Source organism: Ipomoea triloba, chromosome 2, assembly GCF_003576645.1.
Source record: "Ipomoea triloba cultivar NCNSP0323 chromosome 2, ASM357664v1".
Classification (NCBI taxonomy): Eukaryota; Viridiplantae; Streptophyta; class Magnoliopsida; order Solanales; family Convolvulaceae; genus Ipomoea; species Ipomoea triloba.
Window position 1 is genome coordinate 5,243,915 of NC_044917.1, and position 19,261 is coordinate 5,263,175.

Sequence of the window (19,261 nt, forward strand, 5' to 3'; positions counted from 1 at the left end):
TTATAATTATTATTATTATTAGGAGTGCCGAGTATTACTAGTTGTTGTTGTTGTTGTTGTTGTTGTTGTTATTATTATTATTATTATTATTATTATTATTATTATTATTAGGAGTACCGTAGAGTAGTACTTATTATTATTATTATTATTATTATTATTATTATTATGACTCCTGTAGTGTAGTAGTATAGTAGTTATTATTATTATTAGTAGGAGTGCCGAGTATTACTAGTTGTTGTTGTTATTGTTATTATTATTATTATTATTATTATTATTATGACTCCTGTAATGTAGTAGTATAGTAGTTATTATTATTTTTTTCTTATTTTATACGTGTATGCATGGCATTTTGTAGTCTAGTGGTATAGTCACCGTTGTTGATGACGATATGCCCTCTATGTAATCCATTGCTCCTTTGTTAAAAAACAAATTCGAAGTAATAAAAATTGGAAGAGTTGTGTTCTAGATATATAGAATTACGAAAGATGCTTATCAAACCCGTATCAATTCTTTAATTGTTTTGAAGATCTTATAATCATATATATTAAACAAATTAATGGTGTTTACATCTCAAATTAATTAATATATAAAGTGTATAGTAAAAAAAAAAAAAAAAAGTGAAAAGAAGGCAATTGCATTGCCTTCTTTGTGGCATTAAGGTCAAATCAAAAGAAAATAAAAGAAGGTATTCCAATTACCTTCTTTTCAAATAGGGTTTTGAAAAGAAGGTAATCCCATTAGTACTTTACACATTTTTGTCTAGATTTTTGAATCAACACATTTTTGTCCATATGATGTCAAATCAACACTTTTAAAAAGCAATGTTGAGGATAAGAATCTGATGTTTTACAACATCCACATGCATGCTTCAATTCATCTTTTAATTATTAAATAAGAAAATTACATTTTTAGCTTTTGAGTTATACACAAATTCCAACACAGTCTTTCAATAATGATCGTTTTCATTTTTTATTCTTCAGTTACGAGGGAAGTGGCGAATTTTGTCCTAATTTCCGTCTCAACTTAATTGTGAGAAAACCTAAATATGAGAAAACCTAAAAATCTCATATTATTGGATGGGTAAATTAAAAAATTCATATCTTATTCTCCTTATATTGAAATCACCTTAGCATAATTATTTTTCACTCCCTACACTCCCTAACTTCAAACTCTTCAATTCCAAAAAAATTTCAATAACCCTCCTATAACTTGTTAGAAACATGAGTCTCGTATATATCCATATATCACATAAATTATAATAAAAAAAAATCTCTCTACATTACACATTTTTTAAAACTTCTTTGTAAATAATTAGAATTTTCCTAAGTGGCCCCATAATGTGTAAATTTTATTAGCATATTTATGCATAATAAATATAATTTTAGTGTATTAGGTTTTTGTTTTTAATATGTACACCCATAGGAATGATATTAGCAGTAGCGAAGCTAGTTTCACTTGCTCTTAAAACACTCTGCAAACCCATAGGCAATCGCATCAGGATTCAAGAAAGAGTGGCCCGACTAGCTTGTTTACCTAATACTATACCTAATAGTCTAATACTATATAAGTTGCATATTTCTCTAGTCACCCCAATAAGAGTTCTAATGTATACTGTACTCTTTAGCAAATATTTGGTTCACGAAATATTAGATTACTTTAGGGAATGCTAGATTCAATAAGACAACAGAAATATGTGAGATTACCTAGAAATTAGACTGTATGTATCTCACATCCCCTTCCAATAGCTAAAAACTTTATGTGGAAGTCATCTTATATTTCCTGAAAAAATTACATAACTTAGAATCAAACATAGGAATCTTCTAATCCCAAACAAATATAACCTTAGCTAACTTATATAAGTCGAACCAAACAGCCCTAAAGACTATATTATTTACCCTGTAAACAAAAGAGACTAGTTTGTTTACACTCTCAGATAGGCTTGTTTATCCATCCTCGAATACATTTCATCACCCTAAAAGGAAAGAGGGTGGCTTGTTTCTGCGGATCCTTTTTGCACAGTGTAATTGTGTTTTAACAAATTAAACTACATACCATATTCAAAGCTGGCCGATGCATATATATATATATGATATCCAAGAGTTTTCGGAATCTCATTTGAAAATGTTTTTTTAGCAGTCTTATTCCTAAATATCAGTTGCATGCTTTCATTGATTAATAAATTCCTTTATTATACAGATCAAGCTCAAACACACCACACCTGCATATATATATAATATATATATATGTGCTCTTATCTTGCACTTCTTATTATGCATTTTTCAGGAAAACCAAAACCCTAAAACCATTCATCCAAGGAGATCCTGCAGTTTCTGATTGAAAGAGTCCATGTACTTTGAATCCAGATCTGCATTCAACAAGAAACCTCTTAACTTGTCATGGTTGCCTCTTAGTTCTCTTCCAATCTCACTCTTTTCATCCATCACAACTTTCACTGCCTTGCATACACTCTCTCTTGAAAACACCCCATCTTCTTCCCCTTTCTCCACCTCCACCCCAACTTTCAGGCTCACACTCATGATTCTTGCGTTGATAATCTGATCCCCTACCTGCGGCAAAAGCACGATTTGGCAATCATTTACCAGTGCTTCTGATAAAGAAGCCCATCCGCAGTGACTCACAAAGCAGCCCACAGATGGGTGCTGGAGAAACAATTGCTGTTGAACCCATCCGCCATGGACGATCCCTTTTCCTTGTATTTTCTCCCTCAGCTCCTCGGGGATGGCTGCTTCGATTGAATCGGTTTCGAATGGGGGTTTTAGGGCGGCGAAGAATGGCATTCCTGTGAGCTCTAATCCCCAGAGTAATTCCTGGAATTGTTCCTTGCGTAGGGTGCATTCGCTCCCGAATGCGCAGTATATAACGGAGCCTTCCTTGAATTTCCCCAGCCAATCCGACCATTTTTGTTCCATGGTGGATTTTGATGGGACGGGTAAAGCTGGGCCGGCGAGTAGGACGGGTTTTTTAAACTGCGTTTCTATGTAGTCGCAGAATTGGCCTTCAATCTCCCGGCATGTACTGTAAGCCAAACCATCACTTTCACTAACCGCAATAAAAATCCTGTCAAAGAAGGTTATATCCCCACCAAACTTCATCACAGTCCTGGCTGTAAACCCACGCGCCTCGTGCGCGTGCAGCTTAATGGACGGGTCCGGAAAACTGGCCGGAGCTTTCATCATATCAGCCTCGGTTAACTGTTTCCCGGCAACTCTCCGCTCCGGGGATAAAGCGAAGCCATGCATGAGCGGACTTATGGTACTGTAAAATACTGATTTGATCCCGATCTTTCGTGCTAGACTAGGTAGCCAGTGGGTGAAATCAAAGAACACAACATCTACTTGGAGATTTTTGAGGATGATCTCAATGTCGGACTGGGTTTTGTCCATGGCCTCCATGAGGAGATGGGTGGAGGAAAAGGGGACATCGGAGGTGGTCTCGGCGCCGGGAGGGAGGCCGGGGATGGAGGGAACGGTGATGGGAACAAAGGAAATGAGGTGTGGGTGAAGATTGAAAGATGCAAGCTTGGATTGGGTGTTTTTGGGGATGAAGAAGGAGATGCGGTGGCCCTTATTGGCTAGTTTGTTGGCGAGGCGGAAGAAAGCGGTGAGGTGGCCGACGCCAAACCAGGGATACATAGCCATGTGGTAAGTTGTTGCTTCAGAACCCATAATAATACCTAGCTAGCTAGCTTTCTGCAAATTCAATTGTGATGAATTATTGGAGAGTGAGATGTTTTATGCATGCAGAGATATGATAGCCAACTGGCTACTTTATTGATTGAAGTTTTCACTCGCCGGGCTGTTCTGATCTCACTTGCCCGGCTGTTCCAAATGCTTTTTACTTCTCAAATCTCAACCAACCCGCCCTGACTGACTGTTGCACATGCAGTCCAAAAGAGGTGTTTGTGGTCACTTAGGACACTTAATTGCTAACATTTATCCATTCAATTAAGGGATAACATTTATCCATTGACACCACCCAAATTTTGTTACATATTAAAGACTATAAGGTTTAGAATGAGATTATTTCTGAGAGCAACTTCAGTTAAGTTGGTTTGATAATTAGCTTGAGAAGAACAAGTTTTTTTTTTTTTTGACTTAGCCAACATTTGTAAGTTCAAAATATAGGAATTGATATTATTTCAGTTTTGGATCAAACATGTGTAATGCAAGATTGTGGTGGAGCAGGTATATCTTCTTAAACGGGTAAGTTGAGCTCATCATGTGACAACCACCATAAGCATGGCCAAACTTTTTCCATATCGTGTTTGTATATACAGACAAAAGAGATGGGCCGGGGGTTGAGGCTACCTGAATTGCACGATTCTTGAGAGATGATCAAAAGCTGGTTGGTGAGAGATCTGAACACAGTCAATGATGTCACCATGTAGGCTCTGTTACGTTTACATCGCACATAAAATTAAAGAACACGTACCATGCATTAATCCATTCTTTTACCACTGAAAGCAGATCAGAAGAATTTGAAGGGTTGAATAGAACCGTGAAGGTGTAGAAGGTGGTGAGTTGGTAAGACTACAGGGTTTAACTAAGGGGTTCAGGTAAGAACAAGCTTCAATGTAAAAATCAATGGAAGAAAATGGACGGAGTAATTTTATAAATATTACAAACTTAAAATTTTGTTTTTTTTTTCTAACTAAAACCTACCTTCAACTATCAATGTTCATTTGAACCCAGCCAGTGAGAGTTGCTATAGGTGAAGGAGTTGCCACGTGGGTTACTAATCAACAAAAACATTCTAAAAACAAAAGAAGAGATGCAAGAGTGGGCCATAAAGGAAGCACTGATGAATGAATAACTATTTTAATTATTTATTTGTACTTCCAGACAAATAGTGAATAACTATAAATAATAAAGGTACATTTACCTTATTCATTTTACTATAACAAGTACAGGTTTTAACAGAAGTAATAATTATAGTAAAGTAGCTTTTATTTGATGATGATGACAAGCAGGAATGTGATGAGGGATGAACAACTTCTCTGCATCTTATTTGCTGAAGAGAACCATGGATGTCAACCACTTCAATTTTCCAGTAGGTCATGAGCTATTATTCTTAAATGGAAGACCAAGCATTTGCATCTATCCAATTAAAGGCTATGGGACTCAAGAAAGCATCAGGTATGCCAAAGGAGTTCACCAATGCAAGCGCGTGTGGTCGAAGTTCACTGCAAAGCTTTGCGACCTCTTTCCTAATTGTGGCAGCATTATCTGTCGACAAGTATCCATACCGTAGGAATGCAGCATCTTCATCCACTGTGAATAGAGCGTACATTGATCTTACGAGACCAAGTGCATTCTGCAAAAGTGTTAAATATGCACAAGTTATGTCATGGTTCTTTAGCTTTGTTTCTCTTATAATGTCCACTAGGAGTAAATTAGAATTCTTGTTGCTGATTACCTTAATGGGAATGGAGTTTACAGAAGCCTCGGCCTCTACAAAAGTTCGGAAAATTGCTCGGTCTGCAAAGGCTCTGCCCAAGTCTTCAGCAAGTTGGTAACTCTGGTAGGGAAAAAGGAGAAGCATCATGTTCAGATGTATAGTCTGTGAAGAAAGAGAGTTTGGGAGGCTGGAGAGATCTATGAATATAAACACACAAACGATATATTACCATTGCAAAGGCATATTCTTTACTTTCACCCTGTGATAGCCTGACTGAAACTTCAGCAGCAAAGCGATTCAAAAGGTCTCTCTCCCGCAGGCAGAGTATGTCATTCTGAAAACATAGAGTGAGAACGCTCAATTATTCAAAATGATTTACCAGAACTGAAAAAGGAAGCAATTCTTTAATTACCTGGAAACGGATACTCCTTAGGGCATCACTTGAAAGCTGAGAAGGTATAACAGGGGAAGGTTCATTCATGTGTTCCAATCCCAAGCTTTTGAATGGCTTCTTCGTCCTTTTGACAGCCATATATTCTGCTAGTAGCGCCTTGCTAGCCTGGTACCATAAATGCTCTCTGTTATCTTAAAATCTTCAAACTATCAGTAGTAAGCAACTTGATATTTCATTTTTGAATTTATTCCACTTTTTGTCCCTTGACTATAGTGACACTTCCATGTACTTGGCTTTGCACTTTTAGTGCTCGACTTTAAAACGTTCCATCAAAAACTGTCCTCACTATTATGGTGCAATTTTCACAAAGTACAGGCATTTCAAACAATTTGAACCTAAAGTGGAATATTTTTTTAAAGTTGCCAGTTGTAGTTGATGAACCAACAGTGGAGTAAAATCATATCAATGGAAAAAATGGTTGGTAGAAGAAAGTACATTTCAAGGGCCAATGGGGTAAAGCTAACAAAAATATTTGTCTGATGGGTTTGACATTTTTGATCAAGACTGATGAAATTGCTTGTTCCAATTCCATCAGTTCTATTTTCATGTCAATACCACACGCTCATTAAAGAATTTCGGAAACGTAGAATAGACTTGGGAAATTTATTTCAATTCTAACTCCAGCACAGGAAAACTTCATCACACTTAGAAGCAAGCATTATAGAAAGGTGGTAAAGCTACTTCATAATATTACCTGCTGCATAAGAACATTGTTGTCACCCTCAAACGTACCCTGAACATCATATTCACCTTTCAACTGACCAATACGATTTTCAGTCTTCAAGCCCTGGCCTCCACAGGCTTCCCTGCATTCCTGATTCAATTTATAAATATAAATTAAAATAAAAATCATCAGGCAAACTGGATTATCAGTTAATAGCCAAATGCTAAATACGGTGCCAGTTACCACCTGAAGGGTTCTCATATTATGCCAAGTTAAAGTAGCCTTGAATGCACTGGAAACAACATGTAAAGTTTTGTTCGCTTCAGGTGTCCTCTTCACATACATCATTTTCAATGAGTTAGCAGCAAAGCTCATAGCATATCTGCAACATGAAAACACAGTATTATGTAAGTATGCATCAATTGCTAAAGAAACTTGTCAATAATGTTGACAATATGCTAAAACTAGGCCACTTCATGTAGCGCCATCCTGGCAAAAGAGAAACAGCTTACGTCTTAGCAAGAAGAGGCAAAAGCCGTTTTTGATGACTTGGGTAATCGAGCAAAAGAACTTCAGGTCCATTCGGTGTAATAGAAAATGCTCTTCTTGTCAATGAGTACCTTATGGCAATTGCTAAGGCAACCTGACAAAGCATAAAAATGAGTGTCGAAATTTAATATGCTAAGCTTCCTTCTTCGATACACGTAAAAAAGGTTAGAAAAATTCTCAGCACAAAGGGCTTTATGGTTGGCTTTACCTTTGCTGAGTAAATTGCAGCACTTGAGATGGTTACACGTCCAGATGTCAAAGGGGCCATGAATGCTCCAAATCGCTGAAAATAAACCATTGCATGGTTATGCACTAATTTTGTCCTAAATTTCTATTCATCTGAATGGAGGATCAAAATCAGAGATCTTATGCTCAGAAGATGTCACATTAGTGGCTATGCTTCCATCTCAAAGGCCTAACGTACTAACTTCGAGAATTCAAATGGGAAAGCCAGAATACATTGGATGGAAGCAACCAGTTTGGCATTTTTACCTGGTCTGGGTCCTTAATCGCAGTAAGATATTTCCCATCTGGAGACACATCAGCTACTGAATTCAACAAATTTTCTCTAGGTACCCGAACATTGTCAAACCTGGCGACATTAATTTGGAAAATCTTAAGATCTGGTCATCGTCAAGGCAGAAAGACATAATAAAATTCCTGAACACAAGTGAAGACGAGGTTTAATTTACTACCAGATACGACCATTGTCAACACCATTTAAACCAATTTTGTGGCCACAATCAGCTATACGAACATTGGGACAAATGTTCCCATCTCCATCTCTGATCTGAGCGATAAAGGCATGAACCCCCTGATTTTTCCCATCAATGTTGAGTTGTGAAAAAACAACTGTATGTGTTGCATGCTACAATATGGTTACAAGAAAACATCAGTACTTTTTCACATTGCTGAATAGAAGATTAAAAGATCAGAAACAATGAAGATTAAGAGATGTTACATTAGCTGCACCACCAATCCAATACTTCTGAGCTGACTCACATGGAGTGTTAATGACAAACTCTTGAGTACTCGAGTCATAAGTTGTAACTGTTTCTATACCTCGAACCTGGAAAAATGCCATAGGGAATTGAAGGAATCATATTAAATTACAGAAGATAGGGTGTCACAGCAACCATTAACTAAACCTAGAAATATATAAACAAGCAACCTTCACATACATTACTTCCATGCCCTAATTCCGTCATTGCAAAGCAACCTTTAACCAGATAATTTTCAGAATCCCTCAGCCACTTATCGTGGTGGCGCTTAGTACCAAAAAATTGGATTGCTCCTCCCCTGGAATCATGAAAAGGAAATCTCATAATTGATATGTTCAATTGTTCATATCTATAAGCCTAATTTCATCGTTAACAGGTTACACCAGATACGCAGTCAGTCACGAATACATAGAATTTGCAGTTATAAGCGACTAAAATCATGATTAATAGGTTTGTTCGTAAGAAATTGAAGATCAATCACGCAAACGACAAGCGTTGAGGCACTGAAATGACTGTTAAATCGCAGAACGGGCGTACCAGAGAAAGAAATGAACGCCAAGTTTGATAGACAATGAATGGTCAAAAACGGTAACAATATCCAAAAGAGCAAGCTTCCTCAACTCAGCTTCCGGTCCTTTCTCAGTGAGCCATCCCCGGAACACCCCGCAATCCAAGAGGTACGCGACTCTCCTCATCGTGATCTCTCTCTGCTGCTCCATCGACTGGTTAAAATCCGGCCATACAAACACCTTACCACCCCTTGATCTTGGGTTGAACAGCCTGCTCTGTATCATGAGGCCATACAGCCAATCCCTCTCCTGCAAGTTGTGTCCGTCCATCAACTTCCGCATCTCGGCTACGTCGAAAGACGCCGCCGGCTCGGATAGCTCCGGCGGCGTGTAGCCGATGCACGGCGAGGATTGTAGCAGGATATCATCGTCAAAACATGGGTTTTCTTGGTTTAGGTGTCTGGTAAGGACATGGGTTCTGAAATTGGCTTTCTCCATGGACGATAACGATGAAGGCTCCAATCTCCAGTGTTGATTAGGCTTTGAGAATTGAGATTAAAGAAACATTTGCTTCAGCAGATGTCGATCCAAGAAATTGACGGACGATATTTATTGTGTATTTCTGCTGACCGGTCAGCCATCGGCGGGAGAACAAAAAAGCCACTAGCCACCCTCATACTCATCTCATTTTCTTTATTACGAAGTACAATATTAAGTTTTCAAATATATTCGATTAGTGTAACATTTATAAAAATTGTAAACAATAACAATACTTAAAGCATCTCATTATCTCATCAAGTGATTTATCACAATATTCCCTCTCATTTTATCTGTTCGACATACTATTCATTGATTAAATTAACTATTTTTTCTTTGTTTATTTTCTTAAGTAAATGGCTGTTGGCTGGGCTGATTGGATTGGCTGTTTGGGTTAAAAGGCATGATTTGTTAATAACATTGGTTGATTGTAAAAAGTAGTTTGATAGATTAGCTGTTAGCTGATAGCTGTTTAGTATAATTTATTTTCTTAAAAAGCTAATTGAAAATGCTGCTTTGAGTAGTCTTTTGAATTTTAGTATTTTGGAGTTACAAAAAGCTTGTTAACCAAACAACTAATAGTAATCAAATAAGTCAAAATTGACTGATAGACTGATTATTTACCAAACAGGGCCAAACTCTTGCACAAATATCAATATATAAAAAAATATAATGGATTTGGGGATTGTGCCAAGATTATATTCAATGTATGGGGTCAATGTGAGGGTCAGGGGTGTCATCCCTATCCTCGAGAAAAGTCTCAGAAAATTCTTCATCAAGTTCATATTGATAATTAACATCTTTACACACACCCCTCTTGAAGCTTTGACTGGTTTCATAAATGATTGTTAGCTGATTGAGCTAGATGATATAATTAGTTGATAATATTAGTTGATTGTAAAAAAAAATGTTTGTTAAATTAGCTGTTAATTAATAGTTGTTTAGTATAATTTTTTTTTTTCAAAAAACTAATTGAAAAAGTTGCTTTGAGTAGTTTTTTGAACTTTAGCATTTTGAATTACAAAAAGCTGATTAACTAAATATTTATATTAATTTTTTAATCAAGTCAAACAACTAATAGTAGTCAAAATTGACTGATAAGCTAATTGTTTTACCAAACATGACCTTTATATCTTATTATTGACTTTTTAAAGAGCATCCTCAACAAAGGTTGTTTCATGGTTTTTGTTGGTTCACATCATATAGAGGAGAGAAGAAAAAAAAAATTCAGGCCCACGCTCCCAAATTGACACAGCTTGTGCGCGACATTGCCTTTTGTTTTTCTTCTTCTGTGGGATCCAAAGAAAAAACATCATTCCTTAAATTTTATTCTTTTCTCTTTCTTACATTCTCACTCATCCAAGTCACACTATATCTCATTAAATAATAATAATAATAATAAACCTCAAAAACTTCTCTTGGAGATGTTCTAATGTGACACTATCTAATTGGATTTAATTTAATTAAATATAACTATAATCTGTTGAAAAAATCATAGAGGTCACTGAATTATAAACTATTTGACAATATGGGACCTACTTAATTATTACTCAAAATATATTTCTCGTAATAAAGAGCTAAAAACGTAACGAATTATAGTTCCTTTTCAAGTATATATTATTTTGAGTTTGAACATTTTAAGAAATCAATATAATCTTTTAAAAGTAGTTAAAACGTACCAAAAGAAAAATCAATGCATGGGACATGATTGGTGAATCGGATGGCGACATCATAGGTTTCCAACAAACTAATGCATGGATGATATTGATCCCATAATACGTCCAAACCAACTAACGCATGGATGATATTTATACCCATACTTCCAATCCTTGTGTTGCGTGCAGACTAATCCCGTTGCGCTTCTGTAACTTATCTTCTCAGTTTCCCAACCAACACCTTACTCCAACTTTAACGGCGGAGAGAAGAAATTTGGTACGAAACAAATTATGATTTTATGAGAAAAGAATAATATGAGAATAAAGTTAAGTAAGAGTCTAAATTTCAATGTTTAGCTTGTAAGATTAAAATTAATGAAACTTTTAATTTTAATGTTTGGTATACATAGAAATAGAAATTGAAAGGAAATAAGTAATATAATGTTTAAAATGCACATTATTATTATTCTTATTATTATTATTATTATTATTATTCTCAAATGAACATTATACAATACACCCACCATGGACGCACAGAATGAAATTTTTGTTGTTCAAAATTTAGACAAATATTTTATAAACACATCAAATTTAAATACTTGAGAATTTTGAGAAAACATACTTGATTAAGGTTAACCTAGAATGATTATTGTTTAGGAACGACGTTTTCTATTGACAATAGTCGAAGAATATACATGCTATAATCTAGAAGAGAAGGTCAATCATCAATTTTAGGTTAAAAGATGGAGGGGTAATTTTGTCTCATGATTATCTTTTTTTTTCTTCCTAAACTCCACGGAATTAAAATCCAGGGGGAGGGGGGCATGGGATTTTAATTCCATAAAAATGAGGGAATCCAACCAAATGAAGAAATTTAGTTGCCTTTGGAATTAGGTGGGAATAGAATTGTAATTCCTTCCAACCAAACGCCTCGTAAGACTTCAACTGTATGTAGAATTTTGGGGAGCCTAACTTTAAGTTGTTTGAGTTGGTAATATTCAAATCTTCACCCGGTAGAAGGGAAGGTCAAATATCAATTTTAGGTTAAAATCAGAGGATAATTTTGTCTCATGATTATCTTCTTTTTTTTTCTTCCTGAAATTTACAGAATTAAAATTCAGGGGGGGGGGGGGGGGGGCTGGGGGGGGGGCATGGGATTCTAATTCCATAAAAATTTTACTCTCACTTAATTCTCATTTAATTTCAAAGTTAAACAAATTCTTTGATGGGAGAGAAAATTTCGTTATTTTCATAGAATTAGAATCTTATGTACCCCTTGATATTTTAATTCCGCATTAGTTGGGGAGAAAAAAATATATTATTGTTACAAAATTACCCTTCTCTTTTCTAACCTAAAAACATATACCTTTGAATCTTTGATACAAAATTACCCTTTTATGATGTTTTTTTTAAATGTAAGCATTTAAAAAGTTATAACATTTTATTATGTTTAACTAAGTTTTGTATTTTCATGTTTATGGTCATGTTTAGTAAACTAGTTAGTCTATCCGACAATTTTGACTTATTTGACCACTATTAGTTGTTTGACTTAGTTAAAAAAAAATCAATATAAATGTTTGATTAATCAACTTTTTGTAACTACAAAATGCTAAAATTCAAACTTTTTCAATTAGGTTTTTGAGAAAAGAAATTATATCAAACAGCTATAAGCTAACAACTAATTTACCAAACACTTTTTTACAATCAGCTAATGTTATCAAGTAATCATACCCTCTAACCCAATCACCTAACCGCTATTTTACCAAACAGAGCCTATGTAGTTTTTTGAATGTGAGCTAATGAAGCTTAACGTTGCATGATTAAGTAAATTTTGGGAGCTATATATTAAATATGTTCTAGTTCTACAAGTTTATATTCAAAGTGTCCAAATAACAATTGCATTGCATTATAATTTTGACACAAATTTACTTTTAAGATTATAATAATAATAAATCTAATATGAGGAGGATGGAATCACACCTTAACTTTTTCTAAAAATTTGGCCCATTAGTCCAATGGTCACATAGCTTTTAGTCAATGATGCTACCCTTTGAGATTTTAAAATCAAACCCCACAACATTCATAGAATTCTTCTAGCCGAAAAATTCAGCCATAATATATTGGCGTTGTCGAATTTAGGTAACTTGGGTTAGTGCCGCAAAGAAAACAATATGGTTTTTTTTTCTAGATCTTTTCCTCTTTTTTTTTTCAATTTGTTCTTTTGTTTATTATTTAGGAAAATAGTGGTGGGCATACGATTGAAATAAAAATAATAATAATAATAATAACAATTTGTTAGGGATTTAGATTTGATGATACCAAATAAAGTTAGGAAATTTAGATAATTAGATCCCAACATTTTTACTTTTTAGATTTAGGAATTTTCAATCTGAATTTGAAGGGTTAACTTTACAAACGAACTTTACTCACAGAAAAGTAAATTCAATCCGTAAAGTAAACTTTAGGATAATTAAGTCTTGAAAGGTTGTGAATAGATAATTTTCGAAAAATCATTTTCGAAAAGTCGTTGTAAAGGTTAAAGGTCTGAAGACGCGAAAGTTAAAGACCGAAGAGTAAAAGACTTGAAGTTCGATCCAAAAGTAAGTTGAAGATTGGAATGTTGATGGGTAAAAAGAGTGCAAGGGTCAACCTTGACTGGACAATAATATTGGACATGAAAATTAAACTTATCAGATAGTGAAAACATACCAGAGATANGGGGGGGGGGGGGGAGGGTGCTGGGAGGGGGGCATGGGATTCTAATTCCATAAAAATTTTACTCTCACTTAATTCTCATTTAATTTCAAAGTTAAACAAATTCTTTGATGGGAGAGAAAATTTCGTTATTTTCATAGAATTAGAATCTTATGTACCCCTTGATATTTTAATTCCGCATTAGTTGGGGAGAAAAAAATATATTATTGTTACAAAATTACCCTTCTCTTTTCTAACCTAAAAACATATACCTTTGAATCTTTGATACAAAATTACCCTTTTATGATGTTTTTTTTAAATGTAAGCATTTAAAAAGTTATAACATTTTATTATGTTTAACTAAGTTTTGTATTTTCATGTTTATGGTCATGTTTAGTAAACTAGTTAGTCTATCCGACAATTTTGACTTATTTGACCACTATTAGTTGTTTGACTTAGTTAAAAAAAAATCAATATAAATGTTTGATTAATCAACTTTTTGTAACTACAAAATGCTAAAATTCAAACTTTTTCAATTAGGTTTTTGAGAAAAGAAATTATATCAAACAGCTATAAGCTAACAACTAATTTACCAAACACTTTTTTACAATCAGCTAATGTTATCAAGTAATCATACCCTCTAACCCAATCACCTAACCGCTATTTTACCAAACAGAGCCTATGTAGTTTTTTGAATGTGAGCTAATGAAGCTTAACGTTGCATGATTAAGTAAATTTTGGGAGCTATATATTAAATATGTTCTAGTTCTACAAGTTTATATTCAAAGTGTCCAAATAACAATTGCATTGCATTATAATTTTGACACAAATTTACTTTTAAGATTATAATAATAATAAATCTAATATGAGGAGGATGGAATCACACCTTAACTTTTTCTAAAAATTTGGCCCATTAGTCCAATGGTCACATAGCTTTTAGTCAATGATGCTACCCTTTGAGATTTTAAAATCAAACCCCACAACATTCATAGAATTCTTCTAGCCGAAAAATTCAGCCATAATATATTGGCGTTGTCGAATTTAGGTAACTTGGGTTAGTGCCGCAAAGAAAACAATATGGTTTTTTTTTCTAGATCTTTTCCTCTTTTTTTTTTCAATTTGTTCTTTTGTTTATTATTTAGGAAAATAGTGGTGGGCATACGATTGAAATAAAAATAATAATAATAATAATAACAATTTGTTAGGGATTTAGATTTGATGATACCAAATAAAGTTAGGAAATTTAGATAATTAGATCCCAACATTTTTACTTTTTAGATTTAGGAATTTTCAATCTGAATTTGAAGGGTTAACTTTACAAACGAACTTTACTCACAGAAAAGTAAATTCAATCCGTAAAGTAAACTTTAGGATAATTAAGTCTTGAAAGGTTGTGAATAGATAATTTTCGAAAAATCATTTTCGAAAAGTCGTTGTAAAGGTTAAAGGTCTGAAGACGCGAAAGTTAAAGACCGAAGAGTAAAAGACTTGAAGTTCGATCCAAAAGTAAGTTGAAGATTGGAATGTTGATGGGTAAAAAGAGTGCAAGGGTCAACCTTGACTGGACAATAATATTGGACATGAAAATTAAACTTATCAGATAGTGAAAACATACCAGAGATATAATTGAACGCCAAGTTTGGTATACAATGAATGGTCAAAAATGGCAGTAACTTCAAAAAGAGCAAGCCTCCTCAACTCAGCTTCCCGCCCATTCTCAGACAGCCATCCCCGAAACACCCCACAATCAAAGAGGTACCTAATTCTCCTCATCGTCATCTCCCTCTGCTGTTCCATTGGCAGGTTATAATCCACCGTACCCATACATGCACCGTACCGCCTCTTAATCTTGGGTTGAACACCTTGCTCTGTATCATCAACCCATACAGCCAGTCCCTGTCCTGCAAGTTGTGTCCGTCCATCAACTTCCGCATCTCGGATACGTCGAAACACGGCGCCGGTTCGGATAGCTCCGGCGGCGTGTAGCTGATGCACGGGCAGGATTGGAGTAGGACATCATCGTCGAGATTTGGGTTTTGTTGGTTGAGGTGTCTGGTTAAGACATTGGTTCTGAATTTGACTCTCTCCATCGATGAGAACGATGAAGACACGATTTGTTAAAAGGTTTTGAGAAAAAACAAGCGGATGCTTGGCGGATGACGATGATCGAAGAAAAAGTCAGACAATATTGTATATTCAATTTAAATAATAGAGTAGGGCTACCAGCCAAATTAATATATGGTCAGTAGTTATACGGTAATGGTCTAGGATGCATTCTGGATTATGGTCACAAAACGACGCCATTTCAGTAGGTAAGAAAAATGGCGGCCTTAAGTCGTAACGGAGCTTTGTAACTGATATTACAATTCATCTCAAAATATACTGCCTCACATTTGTTTTTATATTATTGAATGAAATTGTAGTTATATCGAAATAAAACTGTAATACTGAATAACAGTTTTAAATTTTTTAGTGTATATTGTCCCATAAAACTGTAGTTATATTAAAATGATATTATAGTTGTGTTGAAATGAACCCGAAGTTGTGCTTTGTCTCCCCTTATTCTTTAAGCATGTCATTAGAATCACATATTCACATGTTTCCTTACCGCAAATCCTTCCTTATCATTTTGAATAGTTATTTGTGATTGTTTGCTTAATCCCCTAATATTGATCATTGGTTAACTTTCACTTGTTTCTTTAACCTTGTGTGCCTAGTCTTACTCTTTCAAAGATCATACCATAGAGTCCATCCCTAGAAGACTACAAAAACACTGAACACTGAAATCTTAATTAACTTCCCATCCGGATCAGTGCATTCTTGTAAACCCTTGATTGGGGGTTTTCCCCAATTCCTTTAAATTGTTACAACATTTGGAAGGTGATAGCCCCTAATTTGAGCCCTCTTTTTCTTAGTGATTATCCATTTATTTTGAATACTACTAACTCTATTAGAATGCAGTATCTGTTCATAACTACTTTCTCAACATGATGAAGCACAAGAGTTAGTATTGTCTCCACTGAGACTCGAACCCACCACCTCCCGTATAAAGGGAAGGATTTGATGCCACTGGACTACAAGGTCCTTGGCAGCTTATGTTTAGATTTGATTTCCGTTTATTTGATATTTCAATATGATTATGTTTTTGCTTCGATTCTTATGGGTCTAATATCTTGGTGTCTAAACGTTAGATGATTGCACAAGTAATGCCATAGTCTCAATTTTTTGCGGAACGACATTTCCTGCACTGTTATTTCTCTACCACTATTTTTGTAACGACCAATGGCTCAGTAAAACTTAACTTAGCTTAATGTTTGTTAAAAATGACATAATGATAATAGAGACTTATTGATGTTGTCTAATACTAATTAAAGAGTTATGCAAATTAAGTCATAACATATGAATTTTAAGTTTTCCTTGTGTATATGATATATTGAGACATTAATTGTTATTATATGTGAACTATTCATTTTGTAAATTCCCAATGGTATTTTGAATTGTTTTTTCTGTATAAGATTTATTAGATATTAAAATTTTTACATTTAATTTCTTAAAATGGAGATAAATTTTATCTCATACATAGTAAATCAACTTGTAATAAAATGTACATTTTAATTAAAACAATATAAAGTTGGAATAAAAAAATGAAATTTGTACTACAGCAAATAAGGTTTGATTTAAGTAAAGAGAAGATAATGTATTCTTAGAATAATTATTTGTCTTTCTTTTTTTAATTGCCTACTTATTTTTTTTTAGTTAATTATCCATTGTCATGTTAAGATTAGCTTATTGTGAATAAAGGCAAAAACTTGTGTGAGACCGTCTCACCATGAGACGGGTCGGGTCGGGTCGGGTCAATATGCAATTGTAACACTTATATGTACAAATGTCATATTTTCTTATATGCTCAAATGTAATACTAATCAGGAATAAATTTTTTGTTACTTATAAGGGTAAATGTAATACTTTTAAGGGAAAATACAATACTTTTACATTTCAATTTAAAAGTATTACTTTTTTCCTCAAAAGTATTATATTTGCCCTTATAAGTAAGGGGCACTTGTCAACATTACTTATTATGAAAAATGTATTACTTTTTCTCTTATAAGTATCAAAAATTGTATTCTTGATTAGTGTTATATTTGAGCATATAAGTATGATATTTGCACATATAAGTATGACATTTGCATGGTGCTTTGACCCGACCCGACCGGTCTCACGAATAAGGATCCGTGAGACGGTCTCACACAAGTGTGACTCGTGAATAAATTAGTAGCTAGTGCTTAATATGTCTACTTCCCTTAGGTTTGATACCATGAAATATTTAATTTTGACTTGAAAGAGTCACACTTGTGTGAGATAGATTAAATCTAAGATAGTTGCTTGTTACTTATGATGTAAATCATATAATACTTATAACATAAAACTTAATACCAATTTAAAATAAATCAATTGTTACTTATAATAGATATTATAATATTTATATGCGAAATTGTGATGCACTAATATTATTTAGGGCAAAATGATTGTTAATAATGATAAATAGTGTAATACTTATAACTAACATTGTGATGCTTACAAAATATAATTATAATATAAATATTGTAATACTTATATGTGAAATGTTACTTCTGAAATAAGTTGTAATACTTATTGTATAAAATTTAATACTAATTTGAATTAAAGATAAATCCTTACTTATGATAGGCATTGTAATACTTATGTGTGAAATTGTGATACTGTTTAATTAGGATAAAATTAATTATTACTAATGATAAATATTGTACTATTTAAAACTGAAATTGTGATACTTACACACCTAGTTATTTATTATTAGGACTCTACATAATAGAGTCATACAATAAGTCTCAGTCCTAGTTTACTTATGATTCTCAGTCCTAGTTTACTTATGATTCTCTTGTATATATACTCTTGTATTCCTACAGTTATATTTTGTGAACTCTAATACAAACATAATTGTTCTCATCTGGTATCAGTCGCTAGGGTTTCGTTCTTGTTCCCATGGCTACGAATGACGGCTCTGCCTCTGAGCGGACCGTTTCAGATGTTGCTGTGAGTTCTGCGGCGCCGGCTCCCGTGTCGTCGCTCTCTTCTGCTCATCACTACATTAGCATCAAACTCAACCACCGCAATTTTTTGTTTTGGCGTACTCAGGTTCTCCCGTTTCTACGTGGCCATGATCTCATTGATCTTGTTGATGGATCGTGTCCTTGCCCGGAGGAGTTCCTCCCTGCCGTGTCTGCTGCTACCTCGTCCGCTGCTGCTGCCCGCGTTCGGAATCCGGCGTTTGTTGCGTGGTCTCGCCGTGATCAAGGGTTGCTGTCTCTCCTGGTTTCTTCGCTGTCCGAGGAGGTGCTCTCCATCGCCGTCGGCTGTCGGACATCGAAGGAGTTGTGGGATGCCATTGAGCAGTCCCTCGCTTCCGCCTCTCAATCCCGCCAACTTCACTTGCTTAGCCAACTCCATGGTCTCCGGCAAGGAGATTCGTCGACGGCAGAGTATCTCGGGCGAGCTCGGCTTATTGTTGAAGATTTAGCTCTCGCCGGCCGGAAGGTAACGCTGGAAGAACAGAACCTGTACGTGTTCCGCGGCCTTCGACCGGAGTTCAAGGGTGTCACCTCTTCGCTGGCGGTTCGAGGACATCCGGTGACGCTCCTTGAGCTTGCTGACTTGCTGGGCGCGCAAGACTTCATCGCCGGTGATGATTACGCATTGCCTGGAGGTGCTGCACCGGCGGCTTTCGCTGCTCAGGGAGGTCG

At 35.0% G+C, this 19,261-nt stretch overlaps 3 protein-coding genes across 3 annotated transcripts in view; all 3 read right to left on the reverse strand.

Moving 5' to 3' along the window:
* Positions 1 to 2,100: 2,100 nt before the first annotated feature.
* LOC116007640 (anthocyanidin 3-O-glucoside 2''-O-glucosyltransferase) lies at positions 2,101 to 3,782 on the reverse strand. The gene has a single exon (XM_031248378.1). The coding sequence runs from the start codon at positions 3,684 to 3,686 to the stop codon at positions 2,307 to 2,309; it is 1,380 nt and encodes a 459-aa protein (XP_031104238.1). The 5' UTR covers positions 3,687 to 3,782; the 3' UTR covers positions 2,101 to 2,306.
* A 1,030-nt stretch (positions 3,783 to 4,812) lies between these two features.
* On the reverse strand, positions 4,813 to 9,280 carry LOC116010322 (acyl-coenzyme A oxidase 3, peroxisomal-like). Its single transcript, XM_031249675.1, has 13 exons — positions 8,624 to 9,280; positions 8,267 to 8,384; positions 8,047 to 8,154; positions 7,781 to 7,953; positions 7,578 to 7,677; positions 7,294 to 7,368; positions 7,049 to 7,179; positions 6,783 to 6,918; positions 6,567 to 6,686; positions 5,831 to 5,977; positions 5,648 to 5,752; positions 5,437 to 5,538; positions 4,813 to 5,334 (listed from the first exon to the last, which is right to left on the reverse strand). Exons 1-13 carry the CDS (start codon positions 9,091 to 9,093, stop codon positions 5,092 to 5,094), a joined length of 2,028 nt encoding a protein of 675 aa, XP_031105535.1. The 5' UTR covers positions 9,094 to 9,280; the 3' UTR covers positions 4,813 to 5,091.
* Positions 9,281 to 10,718: 1,438 nt separating this feature from the next.
* The window catches only part of LOC116010128 (putative acyl-coenzyme A oxidase 3.2, peroxisomal), a 17,181-nt gene continuing 8,638 nt past the window's right edge, over positions 10,719 to 19,261 (reverse strand). The window contains exon 2 of the mRNA XM_031249398.1: positions 10,719 to 11,038. Within this exon, the coding sequence (XP_031105258.1) occupies positions 11,002 to 11,038 (37 nt within the window). The 3' untranslated portion in view covers positions 10,719 to 11,001. The remainder of the gene's footprint in view (positions 11,039 to 19,261) is intronic.

Coding starts and splice junctions, on each gene's coding strand:
- LOC116007640 (XM_031248378.1), bottom strand. CDS start 3,686: ATGGGTTCTGAAGCAACAACTTACCACATGGCTATGTATCCCTGGTTT.
- LOC116010322 (XM_031249675.1), bottom strand. CDS start 9,093: ATGGAGAAAGCCAATTTCAGAACCCATGTCCTTACCAGACACCTAAAC. Junction 6,919..7,048: donor TTGCCTCTTCTTGCTAAGAC/GTAAGCTGTTTC, acceptor TTCATGTTGCAG/ATATGCTATGAGCTTTGCTG. Junction 5,335..5,436: donor TAAACTCCATTCCCATTAAG/GTAATCAGCAAC, acceptor ACACTTTTGCAG/AATGCACTTGGTCTCGTAAG.